This window comes from Staurois parvus, unplaced genomic scaffold (assembly GCF_062004578.1).
Source record: "Staurois parvus isolate SC_StPar_1 unplaced genomic scaffold, SC_StPar_1.0 ptg000092l, whole genome shotgun sequence".
NCBI lineage: Eukaryota > Metazoa > Chordata > Amphibia > Anura > Ranidae > Staurois > Staurois parvus.
This window is the reverse complement of record NW_028317888.1, coordinates 2,858,736-2,880,014: the sequence shown is the minus strand read 5'-3', so window position 1 is coordinate 2,880,014 and position 21,279 is coordinate 2,858,736. Positions and strand designations below refer to the sequence as shown.

General features: G+C 48.1%; 2 protein-coding genes across 2 annotated transcripts in view; both read right to left on the bottom strand.

Annotated features, from left to right (window-relative positions):
• Positions 1-21,279, bottom strand: part of LOC149468128 (uncharacterized) — a 126,926-nt gene that overhangs the window by 44,852 nt on the left and 60,795 nt on the right. The window contains exon 3 of the mRNA XM_089670605.1: positions 11,083-11,882. Coding sequence (XP_089526731.1) covers positions 11,083-11,882 — 800 coding nt within the window. The remainder of the gene's footprint in view (positions 1-11,082; positions 11,883-21,279) is intronic.
• Positions 16,146-18,156, bottom strand: LOC149468130 (uncharacterized). Its single transcript, XM_089670618.1, has one exon. It carries the CDS (start codon positions 18,153-18,155, stop codon positions 17,091-17,093), a length of 1,065 nt encoding a protein of 354 aa, XP_089526744.1. The 5' UTR covers position 18,156; the 3' UTR covers positions 16,146-17,090.

Genomic DNA, 21,279 nt, shown 5'->3' with positions numbered 1-21,279 from the left:
ACTGATATAAGGGGTCCTTCTCGCGTTGGTCACCAATGTAAGGGACCACTACACTAACCACTTATATAAGGGGTCCTTCTCCCATTGGTCACCAATGTAAGGGACCACTACACTGACCACTGATATAAGGGGGTCCTTCTCCCATTGGTCACCAATGTAAGGGACCACTACACTGACCACTGATATAAGGGGGACCTTCTCCCATTGGTCACCAATGTAAGGGACCACTACACTGACCTCTGATATAAGGGGGTCCTTCTCCCATTGGTCAGCAATGTAAGGGGCCACTACACTGACCACTGATATAAGGGGTCCTTCTCCCATTGGTCACCAATGTAATGGACCACTACACTGACCACTGATATAAGGAGGTCCTTCTCCCATTGGTCACCAATGTAAGGGACCACTACACTGACCACTGATATAAGGGATCCTTCTCCCATTGGTCACCAATGTAATGGACCACTACACTGACCACTGATATAAGGGATCCTTCTCCCATTGGTCACCAATGTAAGGGACCACTACACTGACTACTGATATAAGGGGATCCTTCTCCCATTGGTGACCAATGTAAGGGACCACTACACTTACCACTGATATAAGGAGATCCTTCTCCCATTGGTCACCAATGTAAGGGACCACTACACTGACCACTGATATAAGGGGTCCTTCTCCCATTAGTGACCAATGTAAGGGACCACTACACTGACCACTGATATAAGGGGGTCCTTCTCCCATTGGTCAGCAATGTAAGGGGCCACTACACTGACCACTGATATAAGGAGGTCCTTCTCCCATTGGTCACCAATGTAAGGGACCACTACACTGACCACTGATATAAGGGATCCTTCTCCCATTGGTCACCAATGTAATGGACCACTACACTGACCACTGCTATAAGAGGATCCTTCTTCCATTGGTGACCAATGTAAGGGACCGCTAGCCTGACTACTGATATAAGGGGGTCCTTCTCCCATTGGTCACCAATGTAAGGGACCACTACACTGACCACTCTGATATAAGGGGGTCCTTCTCCCATTGGTCACCAATGTAAGGGACCACTACACTGACCACTGATATAAGGGGGTCCTTCTCCCATTAGTGACTAATGTAAGGGACCACTACACTGACCACTGATATAAGGGGGTCCTCCCATTGGTCACCAATGTAAGGGACCACTATACTGATTACTGATATAAGGGGGTTCTTCTCCCATCGGTCACCAATGTAAGGGACCACTACACTGACCACTGATATAAGGGGTCTTTCTCCCATTAGTGACCAATGTAAGGGACCACTACACTGACCACTGATATAAGGGGGTCATCCCATTGGTCACCAATGTAAGGGACCACTACACTGACCACTGATATAAGTGGATCCTTCTCCCATTGGTCACCAATGTAAGGGACCACTACACTGACCACTGATATAAGGGGATCCTTCTCCCATCAGTCACCAATGTAAGGGACCATTACACTGACCACTAATATAAGGGGGTCCTTCTCCCATTGATCACCAATGTAAGGGACCACTACACTGACCACTGATATAAGGAGATGCTTCTCCCATTGGTCACCATTGTAAGGGACCACTACACTGACCACTGATATAAGGGGGTCCTCCCACTGGTCCCCAATGTAAGGGACCATTACACTGACCACTGATATAAGGGGGTCCTCCCACTGGTCACCAATGTAAGGGACCACTACACTGACCACTGATATAAGGAGATCCTTCTCCCATCAGTCACCATTGTAAGGGACCACTACACTGACCACTGATATAAGGGGGTCCTCCCACTGGTCACCAATGTAAGGGACCACTACACTGACCACTGATATAAGGGGGTCCTTCTCCCATTGGTCACCAATGTAAGGGACCACTACACTGACCACTGATATAAGGGGGTCCTCCCACTGGTCACCAATGTAAGGGACCACTACACTGACCACTGATATAAGGGGGTCCTTCTCCCATTGGTCACCAATGTAAAGGACCACTACACTGACCACTGATAAAAGGGGTCCTTCTCCCATTGGTCACCAATGTAAGGGACTACTACACTGACCACTGATATAAGGGGGTCCTCCCACTGGTCCCCAATGTAAGGGACCACTACACTAACAGAGCTGAGCTCCAGGTTAGGACTGAACCCAGGGTCACACAGAATGGAGCATGTTTGTGGAATGGGTGAATGTCAGAACAGAATGTGTGTTCAGCTGAGTTGAACCTCGGACTGCAGTAGTTCTAATACTGTGAAATACAGCAGCTTCCCGCTCAGGCTGGATGTTAGGGGGTCAGCAACCTGCGGGGTCCCTGGATGACGTATCCCGCTCAGCCCATTCAGCAGTCAGCTGGGGATTTCCTGGCTGACAGGTGAATATAAATACAATGTTAAAGGAACATTTCTTACCCCCCCCCCGGCAAAAATCATCCTAGACCTCTCAGGTGGGGTATTGATTTTAGGAAAAAAATAAAAAGTGGGAGGTGCCCCCGAAATCAGTAGCAGACTCTTATCTGAGCATGCAGCCTGGCTACCCAGGGAAGGGGGTGGGGAGTGAGCATGTCCCCTCCTGAACCATACCAGGCCATGTGTCCTCCACATAGGGAGAGTATCTGTCCAAGTCCATTCACTCCTGGGTGGAAAGTTGAACAAGTCCAATGTATGAGCTCATATCGGGGAACACGAGGAATCTGTACACCATAAGTCATCAGGAAATGTCTATCTGTCTGCAGAACATCGGGGAGATATTGGAACTCTAATTCATGGTCACCTGGAAATCATCAAAGGAGAAAGTCCATCCAAACCGTGAGATTGGTCAGAGACTCATTGGTGTCATTCTGGGCATTGCTAGGCTAGGTCTTGGTTACAGAGTGAAGGGTGATGCTGCTCATACTATATGGAACCCTCATCTCCATCATGGACATTTTCTTCAGATTCCTTCTCTAGCTTGTTTTACTTGACTACTACACTCCATACACAGGGCTGTACATGACATACTCCTGACCACTGCACTCTATACACAGGGCTGTATATGACATACTCCTGACCACTGCACTCTATACACAGGGCTGTATATGACATACTCCTGACCACTGCACTCTATACACAGGGCTGTATATGACATACTCCTGACCACTGCACTCTATACACAGGGCTGTATATGACATACTCCTGACCACTGCACTCTATACACAGGGCTGTATAGGACATACTCCTGACCACTGCACTCTATACACAGGGCTGTATATGACATACCCCTGACCACTGCACTCTATACACAGGGCTGTATATGACATACTCCTGACCACTGCACTCTATACACAGGGCTGTATATGACATACTCCTGACCACTGCACTCTCTAGACAAAGGGTGTATATGACATACTCCTGACCACTGCACTCTATACACAGGGTTGTATATGACATACTCCTGACCACTGCACTCTATACACAGGGCTGTATATGACATACTCCTGACCACTGCACTCTATACACAGGGCTGTATATGACATACTCCTGACCACTGAACTCTGTACACAGGGCTGTATATGACATGTTCCTGACTACTGCACTCTGTACACAGGGCTGTATATGACATGTTCCTGACTACTGCACTCTATACACAGGGCTGTATAGGACATATTCCTGACCACTGCACTCTGTACACAGGGCTGTATATGACATGTTCCTGACCACTGCACTCTATACACAGGGCTGTATATGACATGTTCCTGACCACTGCACTCTATACAACAGGCTGTATATGACATACTCCTGACCACTGCACTCTATACACAGGGCTGTATATGACATACTCCTGACCACTGCACTCTATACACAGGGCTGTATATGACATGTTCCTGACCACTGCACTCTATACACAGGGCTGTATATGACATGTTCCTGACCACTACACTCTGTACACAGGGCTGTATATGACATGTTTCTGACCACTGCACTCTATACACAGGGCTGTATATGACATGTTCCTGACCACTGCACTCTATACACAGGGCTGTATATGACATACCCCTGACCACTGCACTCTATACACAGGGCTGTATATGACATACTCCTGACCACTGCACTCTATACACAGGGCTGTAAATGACATACTCCTGACCACTGCACTCTATACACAGGGCTGTATATGACATACTCCTGACCACTGCACTCTATACACAGGGCTGTATATGACATACTCCTGACCACTGCACTCTATACACAGGGCTGTATATGACATACTCCTGACCACTGCACTCTATACACAGGGCTGCATATGACATACTCCTGACCACTGCACTCTATACACAGGGCTGTATATGACATACTCCTGACCACTGCACTCTATACACAGGGCTGTATAGGACATACTCCTGACCACTGCACTCTATACACAGGGCTGTATATGACATACTCCTGACCACTGCACTCTATACACAGGGCTGTATATGACATACTCCTGACCACTGCACTCTATACACAGGGCTGTATAGGACATACTCCTGACCACTGCACTCTATACACAGGGCTGTATAGGACATATTCCTGACCACTGCACTCTATACACAGGGCTGTATATGACATACTCCTGACCACTGCACTCTATACACAGGGCTGTATAGGACATATTCCTGACCACTGCACTCTATACACAGGGCTGTATATGACATACTCCTGACCACTGCACTGTATACACAGGGCTGTATATGACATGTTCCTGACCACTGCACTCTATACACAGGGCTGTATAGGACATATTCCTGACCACTGCACTCTATACACAGGGCTGTATATGACATACTCCTGACCACTGCACTCTATACACAGGGCTGTATATGACATACTCCTGACCACTGCACTCTATACACAGGGCTGTATATGACATACTCCTGACCACTGCACTCTATACACAGGGCTGTATATGATATACTCCTGACCACTGCACTCTATACACAGGGCTGTAAATGACATACTCCTGACCACTGCACTCTATACACAGGGCTGTATATGATATACTCCTGACCACTGCACTCTATACACAGGGCTGTATATGACATACTCCTGACCACTGCACTCTATACACAGGGCTGTATATGACATACTCCTGACCACTGCACTCTATACACAGGGCTGTATAGGACATATTCCTGACCACTGCACTCTATACACAGGGCTGTATATGATATACTCCTGACCACTGCACTCTATACACAGGGCTGTAAATGACATACTCCTGACCACTGCACTCTATACACAGGGCTGTATATGATATACTCCTGACCACTGCACTCTATACACAGGGCTGTATATGACATACTCCTGACCACTGCACTCTATACACAGGGCTGTATATGACATACTCCTGACCACTGCACTCTATACACAGGGCTGTATATGACATACTCCTGACCACTGCACTCTATACACAGGGTTGTATATGATATACTCCTGACCACTGCACTCTATACACAGGGCTGTAAATGACATACTCCTGACCACTGCACTCTATACACAGGGCTGTATATGATATACTCCTGACCACTGCACTCTATACACAGGGCTGTATATGACATACTCCTGACCACTGCACTCTATACACAGGGCTGTATATGACATACTCCTGACCACTGCACTCTATACACAGGGCTGTATAGGACATATTCCTGACCACTGCACTCTATACACAGGGCTGTATATGACATACTCCTGACCACTGCACTCTATACACAGGGCTGTATATGACATACTCCTGACCACTGCACTCTATACACAGGGCTGTATATGACATACTCCTGACCACTGCACTCTATACACAGGGCTGTATAGGACATATTCCTGACCACTGCACTCTATACACAGGGCTGTATATGACATACTCCTGACCACTGCACTCTATACACAGGGCTGTATAGGACATATTCCTGACCACTGCACTCTATACACAGGGCTGTATAGGACATATTCCTGACCACTGGACTCTATACACAGGGCTGTATATGACATACTCCTGACCACTGCACTCTATACACAGGGCTGTATAGGACATATTCCTGACCACTGCACTCTATACACAGGGCTGTATATGACATACTTCTGACCACTGCACTCTATACACAGGGCTGTATATGACATAGTCCTGACCACTGCACTCTATACACAGGGCTGTATAGGACATATTCCTGACCACTGCACTCTATACACAGGGCTGTATAGGACATATTCCTGACCACTGGACTCTATACACAGGGCTGTATATGACATACTCCTGACCACTGCACTCTATACACAGGGCTGTATAGGACATATTCCTGACCACTGCACTCTATACACAGGGCTGTATATGACATACTTCTGACCACTGCACTCTATACACAGGGCTGTATATGACATACTCCTGACCACTGCACTCTACTCTGACTATTCTCAGCCTGATCTCCTGGTGCTGACCTCGGCTTGCTACTAGACCTTGTTCTGCCTGCCTTCCTGGTACTGAACCCGGCCTGCCTTCCTGGTACTGAACCCGGCCTGCTTTCCTGGTACTGAACCGGGCCTGCTTTCCTGGTACTGAACCTGGCCTGCCTTCCTGGTACCGACCATGGCAGTCACCTGCTAACAAGCTACGGCCTCCAACCGAGGACCGTGACAGTGAGACTCTCCCTTGTGGAAGTCATTGAATTATATTTTGTGGATACAAGGAAGTGAATTATGTTACTGTTTACACAATGAGTAGGCAAATGTTTAAGCTCCTCCCACTGCAATTTTACCACACCCACAATTCACTGCTGTGCCCCTCCTATTTATTCTCCTCTGGGTACCAATGGATTAAATTCCCCCAGGAACAGACATAACTTTGGCCCTGTACTGTACTTCCTGGAGACCATTGGAGGATCTGATTGGACAGTAGAGATGTGAGGCCAGAAATCTGCTTCCTGATTGGACATGATATGGATCCTTCCTGGTTCTAAAAATCTCTGATCTCACCAGTCCGGTACCAGAGGATCGGCAAACACGAGGATTAGATATTTTACAGACATGGCCAATGGTGGGAATTTCCAAGCACCAAATTATGATGTTCAGGGAAACCTTCCCCAACCTTCCTCCAATGGTGGAATCATTTGCCCCAGAGACCAGCAGGACCTTCTGGAACATTCTGGTGAAGAATAAGTGTGCTGTCAGACACCGTCACAGGAGGAGCTTTCCAAATTACCACTGGATGGCCCCCACAGACCCCCCACCATGTTTGTCAGGCTCTGCTATCACACCTTTGTGCCCAGCACTCACATAGTGGGTGCCACTGGGTAGAGGGGGAAGATCATAGAACAACCAATCGCTGATCACCCCTAGAAGTGATGTGTATTCGGCCACTTCCGGGGTCAGTGCCATCATTCCTGACCACTGTGACCGGAGAAGCTGTGAATGGAGCTCAATCTGCTCTCCATTATCTTCAGTGGAGGGCAGGAGACACACGAGGGGTCTGATAGACATCATGGAGGGCAGGAGACACAGGAGGGGTCTGATAGACACCATGGAGGGCGGGAGACACACGAGGGGTATGATAGACACCATGGAGGGCAGGAGACACACGAGGGGTCTGATAGACACCATGGAGGGCAGGAGACATACGAGGGGTCTGATAGACACCATGGAGGGTGGGAGACACTAGAGGGGTCTGATAGACACCATGGAGGGCGGGAGACACACGAGGGGTCTGATAGACACCATGGAGGGTGGGAAACACTAGAGGGGTGTGATAGACATCATGGAGGGTGGGAGACACACGAGGGGTCTGATAGACACCATGGAGGGCGGGAGACACACGAGGGGTCTGATAGACATCATGGAGGGCGGGAGACACACGAGGGGTCTGATAGACACCATGGAGGGCGGGAGACACACGAGGGGTCTGATAGACACCATGGAGGGCGGGAGACACACGAGGGGTCTAATAGACACCATGGAGGGCGGGAGACACACGAGGGGTCTGATAGATATCATGGAGGACAGGAGACACACGAGGGGTCTGATAGACACCATGGAGGGCAGGAGACACACGAGGGGTCTGATAGACACCATGGAGGGCAGGAGACACACGAGGGGTCTGATAGACACCATGGAGGGCGGGAGACACACGAAAAGTCTGATAGACACCATGGAGGGCGGGAGACACACGAGGGGTCTGATAGACATCATGGAGGGCAGGAGACACACGAGGGGTATGATAGACACCATGGAGGGCAGGAGACACACGAGGGGTCTGATAGACATCATGGAGGGCGGGAGACACACGAGGGGTCTGATAGATAGATAGGCACAGAAATACTGACATAATCAGACCGCTAGGGAGGTTAAAGAGAACCCGTCACCACAAAATGTGATCATATGGGGGCTATTGGTTCCTTATATGTTGGCATTATAGTGAAAAAATGAAAGGTGCACCCAAACACCTAAAACCCCGCCCCCTAATCATTGAGTTCCCACATACATACGAACCAATATTCCACCTGTGCCTACATACAAGATCATGGATTGCCCCACACATTACATCACGCCATGCATGCCGGAGTGAGAGCAATCATTCTCCATCCATGATTCAGGGTCACCTCTACACTGAGGACCTGGAAAGGCTTTTATAGCGCCCCCTAGGGGCCATTTCTGAGGACAAAGTTTGTCCTGGTTTCATCATCACACCATTGTAGGGCTGGGCGTGTTGGGTATCTAGTTACTCAGCACAACCTCCTTTGTTTCCTGTTTTTGGGTAAAATATTACATTTGTTCACTAGATGACACTAATTCCTATAAAACGTTGTGCCATCTAATGGCGGAATGCACATTTTCAGCTGTAAATGAATGGTTGGTTTATTATTGCTGCTTGGATGACATCATGGAGGGCGGGAGACACACGAAAAGTCTGATAGACACCATGGAGGGCGGGAGACACACGAGGGGTCTGATAGACATCATGGAGGGCGGGAGACACACGAGGGGTATGATAGACACCATGGAGGGCAGGAGACACACGAGGGGTCTGATAGACACCATGGAGGGCAGGAGACATACGAGGGGTCTGATAGACACCATGGAGGGTGGGAGACACTAGAGGGGTCTGATAGACACCATGGAGGGCGGGAGACACACGAGGGGTCTGATAGACACCATGGAGGGTGGGAAACACTAGAGGGGTGTGATAGACATCATGGAGGGTGGGAGACACACGAGGGGTCTGATAGACACCATGGAGGGCGGGAGACACACGAGGGGTCTGATAGACATCATGGAGGGCGGGAGACACACGAAAAGTCTGATAGACACCATGGAGGGCGGGAGACACACGAGGGGTCTGATAGACATCATGGAGGGCAGGAGACACACGAGGGGTATGATAGACACCATGGAGGGCAGGAGACACACGAGGGGTCTGATAGACATCATGGAGGGCGGGAGACACACGAGGGGTCTGATAGATAGATAGGCACAGAAATACTGACATAATCAGACCGCTAGGGAGGTTAAAGAGAACCCGTCACCACAAAATGTGATCATATGGGGGCTATTGGTTCCTTATATGTTGGCATTATAGTGAAAAAATGAAAGGTGCACCCAAACACCTAAAACCCCGCCCCCTAATCATTGAGTTCCCACATACATACGAACCAATATTCCACCTGTGCCTACATACAAGATCATGGATTGCCCCACACATTACATCACGCCATGCATGCCGGAGTGAGAGCAATCATTCTCCATCCATGATTCAGGGTCACCTCTACACTGAGGACCTGGAAAGGCTTTTATAGCGCCCCCTAGGGGCCATTTCTGAGGACAAAGTTTGTCCTGGTTTCATCATCACACCATTGTAGGGCTGGGCGTGTTGGGTATCTAGTTACTCAGCACAACCTCCTTTGTTTCCTGTTTTTGGGTAAAATATTACATTTGTTCACTAGATGACACTAATTCCTATAAAACGTTGTGCCATCTAATGGCGGAATGCACATTTTCAGCTGTAAATGAATGGTTGGTTTATTATTGCTGCTTGGATGACCTTCTATCCTTTAGTGTGTTCTGTACTCACAAGTGATGAGGATGACCTCAGTGATGGAGATGAATCCATGCCTGATGAAGGGAACTAAGGGCTCCACTTATAAACCATTCATTGGACGGAAGAGACAAGTGTCCATCCAGACATGACAAATTCTGGACCTATGTGATTTACAGTGATTTCCTTTGATTGTCGGCTCCATCTAGTGGTCATAATGCAGTATGTTCCTGAAATACCTCCATCAGTAAAAGTCGCGGAATATGAAATGATGGTCCCTATTTGGAGCCAATGATCACATGAAAAAAAATGTGGCCAAAAGATGTCACAGCCGGGTGAATGCCGGTCACATTTATTAAACTTTTATTTAATAGATCTATAAGTGTTTGTGAAATCTCCCACCACAAAATGTACTCAGCCAATCACAGGGCAGGACTACATTTTTATTCTTCTCCTGCCATCAATGGCCGACCCGGTCCCACACTTCATCCATATCTTTGGGGACCTCTGATCTCCTTATGAACTGTTTCTTCCATGATGAAGATCAGCCATGGAGTATATCTGAGGTGTATATCAGGGGGTGCTTATTCCCCACATGAGAGCTGGGATGTCTAGCAACATTCATCTAGAAAACATTTCCCGCACTCAAGGCACTAATACACCTCCAGGGTTGTGTGGGACCCCTGATGTACAGGAAGACAGGACTTCAGTGAGGAACAATAGCTTCACTCAGGACAGGAAAGTGGTTTCTTCCCCGTGTGAGATCTCTGATGTCTGGAATGACTGGACTTGTCTGAAAAACATTTCCCGCACTCGGCACAGGAATACAGCTTCTCCTCCATGTGAGATCTCTGATGTGTGTTAAGATGGGCCTTCTGTGAAAAACATTTCCTGCACTCAGGACAGGAATATGGCTTCTCCCCTGTGTGAGATCTCTGATGTGTGTAAAGAACAAACTTGTGTGAAAAAAATTTCCCGCACTCAGGACAGGAATATAACTTCTCCCCCGTGTGAGATCTCTGATGTGTGTAAAGACTGGACTTCTGTGAAAAACATTTCCCGCACTCAGGACAAGAATACGGTTTCTCCTCCGTGTGAGATCTCTGATGTCTGTAAAGATGGGCCTTCTGTGAAAAACATTTCCCACACTCAAGACAGGAATACGGCTTCTCCCCTGTGTGAGATCTCTGATGTGTGTGAAGACTGGATTTACGTGAAAAACATTTCCCACACTCAGGACAGGAATACGGCTTCTCCCCCGTGTGAGATTTCTGATGTATTTGAAAGATGAACTTATCTGAAAAACATTTCTCACACTCAGGACAGGAATACGGCTTCTCCCCCCTGTGAGATCTCTGATGTATGTTAAGTTTTGATTTTTCTACAAAACATTTCCCACACTCAGGACAGAAATAAGGCTTCTCCCGTGTGTGATATCTCTGATGTTTAGAAAGATAGGACTTCACTGAAAAACATTTCCCACACTCAAGACAGGAATAAGGCTTCTCCCCCCTGTGAGACCTCTGATGTGTGTCAAGTTTTGATTTTTCTACAAAACATTTCCCGCACTCAGGACAGGAATAAGGCTTCTCCCCTGTATGACATCTCTGATGGCGGGAAAGATGGGACTTCTGTAAAAAACATTTCCAGCACTCAGGACAGGAATACGGCTTCTCCCCTGTGTGAGTTCTCTTATGTACGTAAAGATTGGACTTCTGTGAAAAACATTTCCAGCACTCAGGACATGAATATGGCTTTTCCCCCGTGTGAGATCTTTTATGCGCATTAAGATTTGATTTACGCCGGAAACCCTTCCCGCACTCAGTACAGGAGAAGCTCTTCCCTGTTGGAAGGCCGGCCCGGTCCCGCACAGTCTGAGGTTCCTCAGGATACGAGGAATACGATGGTCCATCTACACTGGGTGGTGCCGGATGGACATTGGAGGGAGCCGGGTTTTCTCCTGGACTATACTGTGTGATGTCCTCATCTTCTACTTTCCAGTCTGGAGACAAAGTGAGACAATCCTCGGAGGTTTTCCTCATCTCCCGGCCATGGACTAAAATACAAAGACAAAGAGGATTACTAGACAGGAGCTGATTGGTTCCCCCAAACCAGTACTCCGCCCACATCAGGCAACTTGGTCTCTGAGGAGCTTACAATTCCACCCTCAAGGGAACTAGGAAATGGCTCCTCTGATCTCCTACCAGGTCATTTCTTTATTCATGGACCTTAGTCAGAGAGTGAGGAAACAACCAGAACTGTCTTTTATAGGAGGGACAGTGATGAGGGGATATAGGACGAGGGTCCCCACCCCCTCTATCACTCATCGCCATCTTCCCAACACAAGAAGTACTGCACTTCCTTATTTAGTCCATGATTTAGTCATGAAGAACAGCGGGGCTGAGCCCCACCAGAGGTCAGAGAGTGAGGATGGGGGGAGAACAACCAAGATGAAGACTGGACTGATCCTGAAGACCACCATCATTGGGGTATTGACTCCTCCCTCATTATCACTTTCTGTTTAAGGGTTTTTTTTTTCTCTCCTTTCCCTACCCCCCTCCCCTCCCCCCTTCCCTTTCACCACTAAAGCTGCATCATTTACTTGTTGTCTTTTTATTACTAGCATATATGATTATATATCTTAATTTCTGTTTACTGGATTATTTTGTTTAAGATTTACTGAGTGAACGTTATATCCACTACAAATTCTCTTGCGCCAATTGCATTTTTATTTTTGTCTTATATAGTGCAGTGGTCAGGAGTATGTAATGTACAACATATAGTATATAGTGCAGGGGTCAGGAGTATGTAATGTACAACATAGAGTATATAGTGCAGGGGTCAGGACTATGTAATGTACAACATAGAGTATATAGTGCGGGGGTCAGGAGTATGTAATGTACAACATAGAGTATATAGTGCAGAGGTCAGGAGAATGTAATGTACAACATAGAGTATATAGTGCAGAGGTCAGGAGTATGTAATGTACAACATAGAGTATATAGTGCAGGGGTCAGGAGAATGTAATGTACAACATAGAGTATATAGTGCAGGGGTCAGGAGAATGTAATGTACAACATAGAGTATATAGTGCAGGGGTCAGGAGTATGTAATGTACAACATAGAGTATATATTGCAGGGGTCAGGAGTATGTAATGTACAATATAGAGTATATATGGCAAGACTGCAGGCGCCGGGTCATCTGGCAAGACTGCGGGCGCCGAGTCATCTGGCAAGACTGCGGGCGCCGAGTCATCTGGCAAGACTGCGGGCGCTGAGTCATCTGGCAAGACAGCGGGCACCGAGTCATCTGCCATCAGGGTATCGGGCTGAATTGCGGGTGCCGGGGCACCAGGCTGAACCACGGAAGGCGGGTTCTCAGACGGCAGGCTGACCAGTTTGGATACTGGCAGGATGGTATTGGTTGGAAAGAATTTTCGCTTTTTCCTGGTTTTAGTTACTGAAGCACAGGAAGTAAGCGCAGGTTTGTAAGTGGATAGAGCAGCTGTAGGCAGAGAAGAGCTGGGGGATGGAACAAAGGAGGGAGCAGTTGCTACAGAGGACTTCTTTACAGGGTTAAAGAAAGGATAGGTGCAACGAGTGGGAGCAGGGGACTGATATGTGGTAGTTAGCAGAGTATACTGGGCAGTCACTGGGGGTGCTGTCGGGGATGCAGGAAGAGTGCCTTGAGCAGAGGAATGACGTTGCAAGCTGACTGAGGCTGGGTGCAACAAGTCTGACCATGTCTGCAGTATGGGTTGAACAAAGCTCAGCTTACACAAAGCCTGTCTGGTCAAAGACTGCACTGCGTTTATACAGTCCCTTAATACCTGTTGTGAACATGCAGAATAACGCTCCAGAAAGTAACCCACATCATCCTCTAATAACCATACCAGGGACTCTACCTGGTCGGCACTAAATGGCGGCAAAAATTCATCCCTGCATTCGGGGGTACCAGATGAAACCAACTCTGCACAAACCTGAATCAATGGTTGCACCTCAGAGAACTCTGTGCCTTGATCTACTAGGCAATGAGCGATCCTTATGCACTCTAGTAGTTGATCCCGGGTATACTTCTTCAAAGTCTGATAAGCATAATCTCTGTCATCAAAGACTAGCAGAGATAAATACCCAACCTCATCCAGATCCATCCTTCCCAGCAACAAGCCAAGATGGCTTTCCTGTGCAGCCACTTCTGGTCAGGATTGGCCTTGGTGTAATGTCAGGGCTCCGGGTATGACCAGAGGTATGTGAACTGACGCAGGGAAACGCAGGCTTCAGATATGTTATAAACAATATAATTTATTTAAGACTAAACAATACATAAACGCAGTGCAAGACTAAACATAAACACAGTGCAAACAAACCAAACCAAAACCCCCAACAGATAACAAAAGAACAATACTAAGTGTAGTCGGGCAGGCCAGGTCGGTAGCAAACGGGCAGGCAAGGTACAAAGGAGCAGGCAAAGCGTAGTCAGACGGGCTGGGTCAGGAACAATCAGGCAGACAAGGCACCAAAGGAGCAGACTGGAGGGTTGTCAGGAATAGCAGAGGTCAGGACAGGCGGAGTTCAATTAGAGTCAGGGATCAAGCAGGATCAGACAGGAAGCAGACAGAATGCAGGTACAGGGGCTCTTGGGAAAACATACACCAAGGCGCTGATTGCAAGTCTGGCCATTCCTTATATGCACCTCCTGCAATCAGCCTCGGGTGTTTTGGCGGACTGCAGAAGTGAGCCTCTGGTTGCTGAGAGCACCTGCTGGCCAGTCCTGGTACTGCAAACCACAAGGCAGGTGAGTCCCACCACTATTGGTGAGTCCATTCCTGACAACTACATTCTGTACTCTGGGATGTAAATCACATACTCCTGACCACTACACTCTGTACTCTGGGATGGAAATCACATACTCCTGACCACTACACTCTGTACTCTGGGATGGAAATCACATACTCCTGACCACTACACTCTGTACTCTGGGATGGAAATCACATACTCCTGACTACTGCACTCTGGAATGGAAATCACATACTCCTGACCACTACACTCTGTACTCTGGGATGGAAATCACATACTCACCACTGCATGTTGTTTGCAGGGCTGTATGAAGTAGTCTCCTGACCCCTGCACTCTGGGCCATTATTCATGGTGAACCAGAAACTGGATGACCTGTAAAGGCTTGTAAAGTTGTCAGGGATTGCGGGGCCTCTCCCGGCGCACGCACACTTGCGACAGCTCACGCCTGGACACAGGCACTAGATCCCGGTGGGCCGCGACTGACAGGACACTGCGCATGCACAGTAGGAGCCGCGGGCGCGCCTCGGGCGGCCAATGACAGCCCGGGGGCGTGTCCTGGCCAGCCAATGACAGTGCAGGGCGCACTATTTAAAGATGCCCTGCACTTTCACAGATTGCCGCAAGGTCTATCTGTGATCCTGACGTTCCTGTACCTGATTAGTGACCCTGATTGCCCTGGCTACGCTGCCTTCTCCTGTGATTTGACCCGGATTGCCCTGACTATGCTGCCTTCTCCTGTGCTTTGACCCGGATTGCCCTGACTACTCTGCCTTCTCCTTTCCTGACCCCCGGCTTGTTTGACCATTCTGCGGACTGACTTATCCTGCTGACCCTGCAAGTGACCTGACTATTCTTCGCCTGCTGATTCGGTACCTCGCTTACCCCACGGGACCACGGCTCATGGCCATCCTGCTAGGTCCTGCCGTCCTTCTCACATCTGGCTCTCCCGGTACCTGCATACATCCCCGGAGGCTCCCTCTGCCACTGGTGGGCCTGCTCGGAGGTCGTGACCTGGCCCTGGTCTGTTACAAGTCCATCCCCACCATCAGGGGCCCTGGTGAAAGCACAGACTGGGCTTAGACTACACACTCTGGGTAGGACTGTCAAGTGAGCAGCCAGAGGCACCACCTGGCGGATCATAACAAAAGTGTCTCCTGTGAGAAATGTTTGGGCCCCAGAGATTCCCATCGTTGCCCCGACACACACAATTCTTTTCACTCAATAAATTCTTTATTATAGTTTTACTTCTAACAAGATTGTAATCATAGAATCAGGAAATAACAAAGGAAGGAATCGGATTGGTCAGGAAGATCCCTTGTCTGGAATGCGAGGGCGGGGTCATTATTATTGGTGTACAATACAATACACAACGTGTTCCATTATTATAACAAAGTATTGTAGAAAAGATCCCAACATGTGACATGGCTGAATGAATGCTGGTCATATTAGTTCATCTATTCTCTAAGTGGGGTGGTATCTATTGGGCCAATCCCTTTTACAAACCACACATAATATCGCCCTTCAAAGTGAAAACAGAAACGATTTGTACAAAATCAAAGAGTAGAAATATTTTCCGGTGGATCCCCTCTACCCAGACCCCATATGTAGACATAGAACAACAAGCTGTGTTCCCTCTCGTGCTGCACTCCTCCAACCACCCAAACCCACACAGAAGCCAAGGGAAATAATGAGGAAAGTTCCCCCCTAGTTTGGGGCGGAGTTCTCCTTCCCTCCTGTTGGGGGATGGGAGAAGGATGGACTGAAGACAGAGAGACGCTTCGGGGTCACCACTGTTCTGTAGAGCCTTGAAATGAAGGACATCAACTTCAGAAGTTCTTGTTGTCTGTGTAAAGTTCCCCGATAACGAGATCTGGGCTCTCCCGGCTTCTAGCTCTGTAACCCGCTATATCATTATCAGGAAACGCAACTCCGACACCCAAGAAGGGCTGAAGTTGTGTCCTTCATTTCCAGGATCTACTGACCACTCTGCACCCCGACATTTACTGCACTTCATCCATGTCTTTGGGGGCCTCTCATCTCCTTATCAACTGTTTCTTCCATGATGATCAGCCATGGAGTATATCTGAGGTGTATATCAGGGTGTGCTTCTTCCCCACATGAGAGCTGGGATGTCCAGCAACATTCATCTAGAAGACATTTCCCGCACTCAAGGCACTAATACACCTCCAGGGTTGTGTGGGACCCCTGATGTACAGGAAGACAGGACTTCAGTGAGGAACAATCACCTCACTCAGGACAGGAATATGGCTTCTCCCCCATGTGAGATCTCTGATGTTTCGAAAGACCGTACTTCTGTGAAAAACATTGGCCGCACTCAGGACAGGAATATGGCTTCTCCCCCGTATGAAATCTCTGATGTCTGAAAAGACTGCACTTCCGTGAAAAACATTTCCCGCAATCAGGACAGGAATACGGCTTCTCCCCCGTATGAGATCTCTGATGTTTGTAAAGACTGGATTTTACTGAAAAACATTTCCCGCACTCAGGACAGGAATACGGCTTCTCCCCTGTGTGAGATCTCTGATGTGTGTAAAAACGGGACTTGTCTAAAAAACTTTTCCCACACTCAGGACAGGAATATTTCTTCTCCCCTGTGTGAAATTTCAGATGTCTGTAAAGACTGGAATTCTGTGAAAAACATTTTCCACACTCAGGACAAGAATACTTCTTCTCCCCCTTGTGAAATCTCAGATGTCTGTAAAGATTGGTCGTCTGTGAAAAACATTTCCCGCACTCAGGACAGGAATACGGCTTCTCCCCCGTGTGAAATCTCAGATGTCTGTAAAGATTGGACGTCTGTGAAAAACATTTCCCGCACTCAGGACAGGAATACGGCTTCTCTCCTATGTGAGATCTTTTATGCACATTAAGTTTGGATTTAGAACAGAAACCCTTCCCGCACTCAGGACAGGAATACGGCTTCTCCCCTGTGTGAGATCTCTGATGTGTGTTAAGATTTGACTTATCTGAAAAACATTTCCCGCACTCAGAACAAGAATGTGACTTCTCCCCCGTGTGAGATCTTTTATGCCTATTAAGGTGGGATTTAAAATGGAATCCCTTCCCGCACTCAGTACAGGGAAACCTCTTCCCTGTTGGAAGGCCGGTCTGGTCCTGCACAGTCTGAGGTTCCTCAGGATACGAGGAATCCGATGGTCCATCTACACTGGGTGGTGCCAGATGGACATTGGAGGGAGCCGGGTTTTCTCCTGGACTATACTGTGTGATGTCCTCATCTTCTACTTTCCAGTCTGGAGACAAAGTGAGACAATCCTCGGAGGTTTTCCTCATCTCCCGGGCATGGACTAAAATACAAAGACAAAGAGGATTACTAGACAGGAGCTGATTGGTTCCCCCAAACCAGGACTCCGCCCACATCAGGCAGCTTGGTCTCTGAGGAGCTTACAATTCCACCCTCAAGGGAACTAGGAAATGGCTCCTCTGATCTCCTACCAGGTCATTTCTTTATTCATGGACCTTAGTCAGAGAGTGAGGAAACAACCAGAACTGTCTTTTATAGGAGGGACAGTGATGAGGGGATTATAGGACGAGGGTCCCCACCCCCTCTATCACTCATCGCCATCTTCCCAACACAAGAAGTACTGCACTTCCTTATTTAGTCCATGATTTAGTCATGAAGAACAGCGGGGCTGAGCCCCACCAGAGGTCAGAGAGTGAGGATGGGGGGAGAACAACCAAGATGAAGACTGGACTGATCCTGAAGACCACCATCATTGGGGTATTGACTCCTCCCTCATTATCACTTTCTGTTTAAGGGTCCAAAGTTGGAGGATGTTATCACATTATTATCACCATGTAAAAGTCTGTGCTCCAATCACATCATCCGACATAAAATGTCCAGCTGGGAGGAAATGGGGGGAACAAAAGAGAATCCATATTATGTGTATATATAGCTGTCAGGGAATTCCATGATCCCCGTAGCGATGGTCCCGGCGCAGTATGCCGCCCTGTGCAGGGACACTGGCACTAGGTCCAGGCCGGACGCTGCGTTCGAGTTGGCGCATGCGCAGTAGAAGCCGCGGCCACCCGCTGGGCACCAATGGCAGCGCAGGGCGGGATATTTAAATGGGCCTGAGCTGTCATTCAGTGCCTTCTGGTCTCCTTGTATCCTGTGAACCTGTGCCCTGTAAGTTATTGACCTGGATTGTACCTGACCTTGCTATAGACTCCGTGCTCTGGGAACGCCTATTCAGTGGAGTGCTAGTGGTACCGTCGGGCGGTCCCTTAAAATAGCAGTGGGGGAGGGTGGAGAGCAGAAGTCAGGACTATGGAATGTACAACATAGAGTATATAGTGCAGGGGTCAGGAGGATGTAATGTACAACACAGAGTATATAGTGCAGGGGTCAGGAGGATGTAATGTACAACATAGAGTATATAGTGCAGGGGTCAGGAGTATGTAATGTACAACATAGAGTATATGGTGCAGGGGTCAGGAGTATGTAATGTACAACATAGAGTATATAGTGCAGGGGTCAGGAGTATGTAATGTACAACATAGAGTATATAATGCAGGGGTCAGGAGTATGTAATGTACAATATAGAGTATATAGTGCAGGGGTCAGGAGTAAGTAATGTACAACATAGAGTATATAGTGCAGGGGTCAGGAGTATGTAATGTACAACATAGAGTATATAATGCAGGGGTCAGGAGTATGTAATGTACAACATAGAGTATATAATGCAGGGGTCAGGAGTATGTAATGTACAACAGAGTATATAGTGCAGGGGTAAGGAGGATGTAATGTACAACAGAGTATATAGTGCAGGGGTCAGGTGTATGTAATGTACAACATATAGTATATAGTGCAGGGGTTAGGAGTATGTAATGTACAATATAGAGTATATAGTGCAGGGGTCAGGAGTAAGTAACGTACAACATAGAGTATATAGTGCAGGGGTCAGGAGTATGTAATGTACAACATAGAGAATATAGTGCAGGGGTCAGGAGTATGTAATGTACAACATAGAGTATATAGTGCAGGGGTCAGGAGTATGTAATGTACAACATAGAGTATATAGTGCAGGGGTCAGGAGTATGTAATGTACAACATAGAGTATATAGTGCAGGGGTCAGGAGTATGTAATGTACAATATAGAGTATATAGTGCAGGGGTCAGGAGTAAGTAATGTACAACATAGAGTATATAGTGCAGGGGTCAGGAGTATGTAATGTACAACATAGAGTATATAATGCAGGGGTCAGGAGTATGTAATGTACAACAGAGTATATAGTGCAGGGGTCAGGAGTATGTAATGTACAACATAGAGTATATAGTGCAGGGGTCAGGAGGATGTAATGTACAACATAGAGTATATAGTGCAGGGGTCAGGAGTATGTAATGTACAACATAGAGTATATAGTGCAGGGGTCAGGAGGATGTAATGTACAAGTTATATAGTATAAGGGTCAGGACTCACAGTATTAGTATTCTGTAATCAGTGGAAGCTTAAATGTTTACTGTAGACAACATGTAGAGGTGAGCTGGGATTAAACCATCATGAAACAGGTTAGATTGGATGTGACGGTGTAAGTGGTATACTTGGACAGAAGGGTGGCAGTGGACGTGGTATACTTGGACAGAGGGGTGTTGTTGGACGTGTTATACTTGGACAGAGGGGTGGCAGTGGACGTGGTATACTTGGACAGAGGGGTGGCGGTGAACGTGGTATACTTGGACAGAGGGGTGGCAGTGGACGTGGTTAACTTGGACAGAGGGGTGGCGGTGGACGTGATAAACTTGGACAGAGGGGTGGCGGTGGACGTGATAAACTTGGACAGAGGGGTGGCGGTGGACGTGATAAACTTGGACAGAGGGGTGGCGGTGGACGTGGTATACTTGGACAGAGGGGTGGCGGTGGACGTGGTATACATGGACAGAGGGGTGGCGGTGGACGTGGTATACTTGGACAGAGGGGTGATGGTGGACGTGGTATACTTGGACAGAGGGGTGGCGGTGGACGTGGTTAACTTGGACAGAGGGGTGGCGGTGGACGTGGTTAACTTGGACAGAGGGGTGGCGGTGGACGTGGTATATTTGGACAGAGGGGTGGCGGTGGACGTGGTATACTTGGACAGAGGGGTGGCGGTGGACGTGGTATACTTGGACAAAGGGGTGATGTGGACGTGGTATACTTGGACAGAGGGGGGGCGATGGATGTGGTATACTTGGACAGAGGGGTGGCGGGGGACGTGGTATACTTGGACAGAGGGGTGTTGGTGGACGTGGTATACTTGGACAGAGGGGTGGCGGTGGACGTGGTATACTTGGACAGAGGGGTGGCGGTGGACGTGGTATACTTGGACAGAGGGGTGGCGGGGGACGTGGTATACTTGGACAGAGGGGTGGCGGGGGACGTGGTATACTTGGACAGAGGGGTGTTGGTGGACGTGG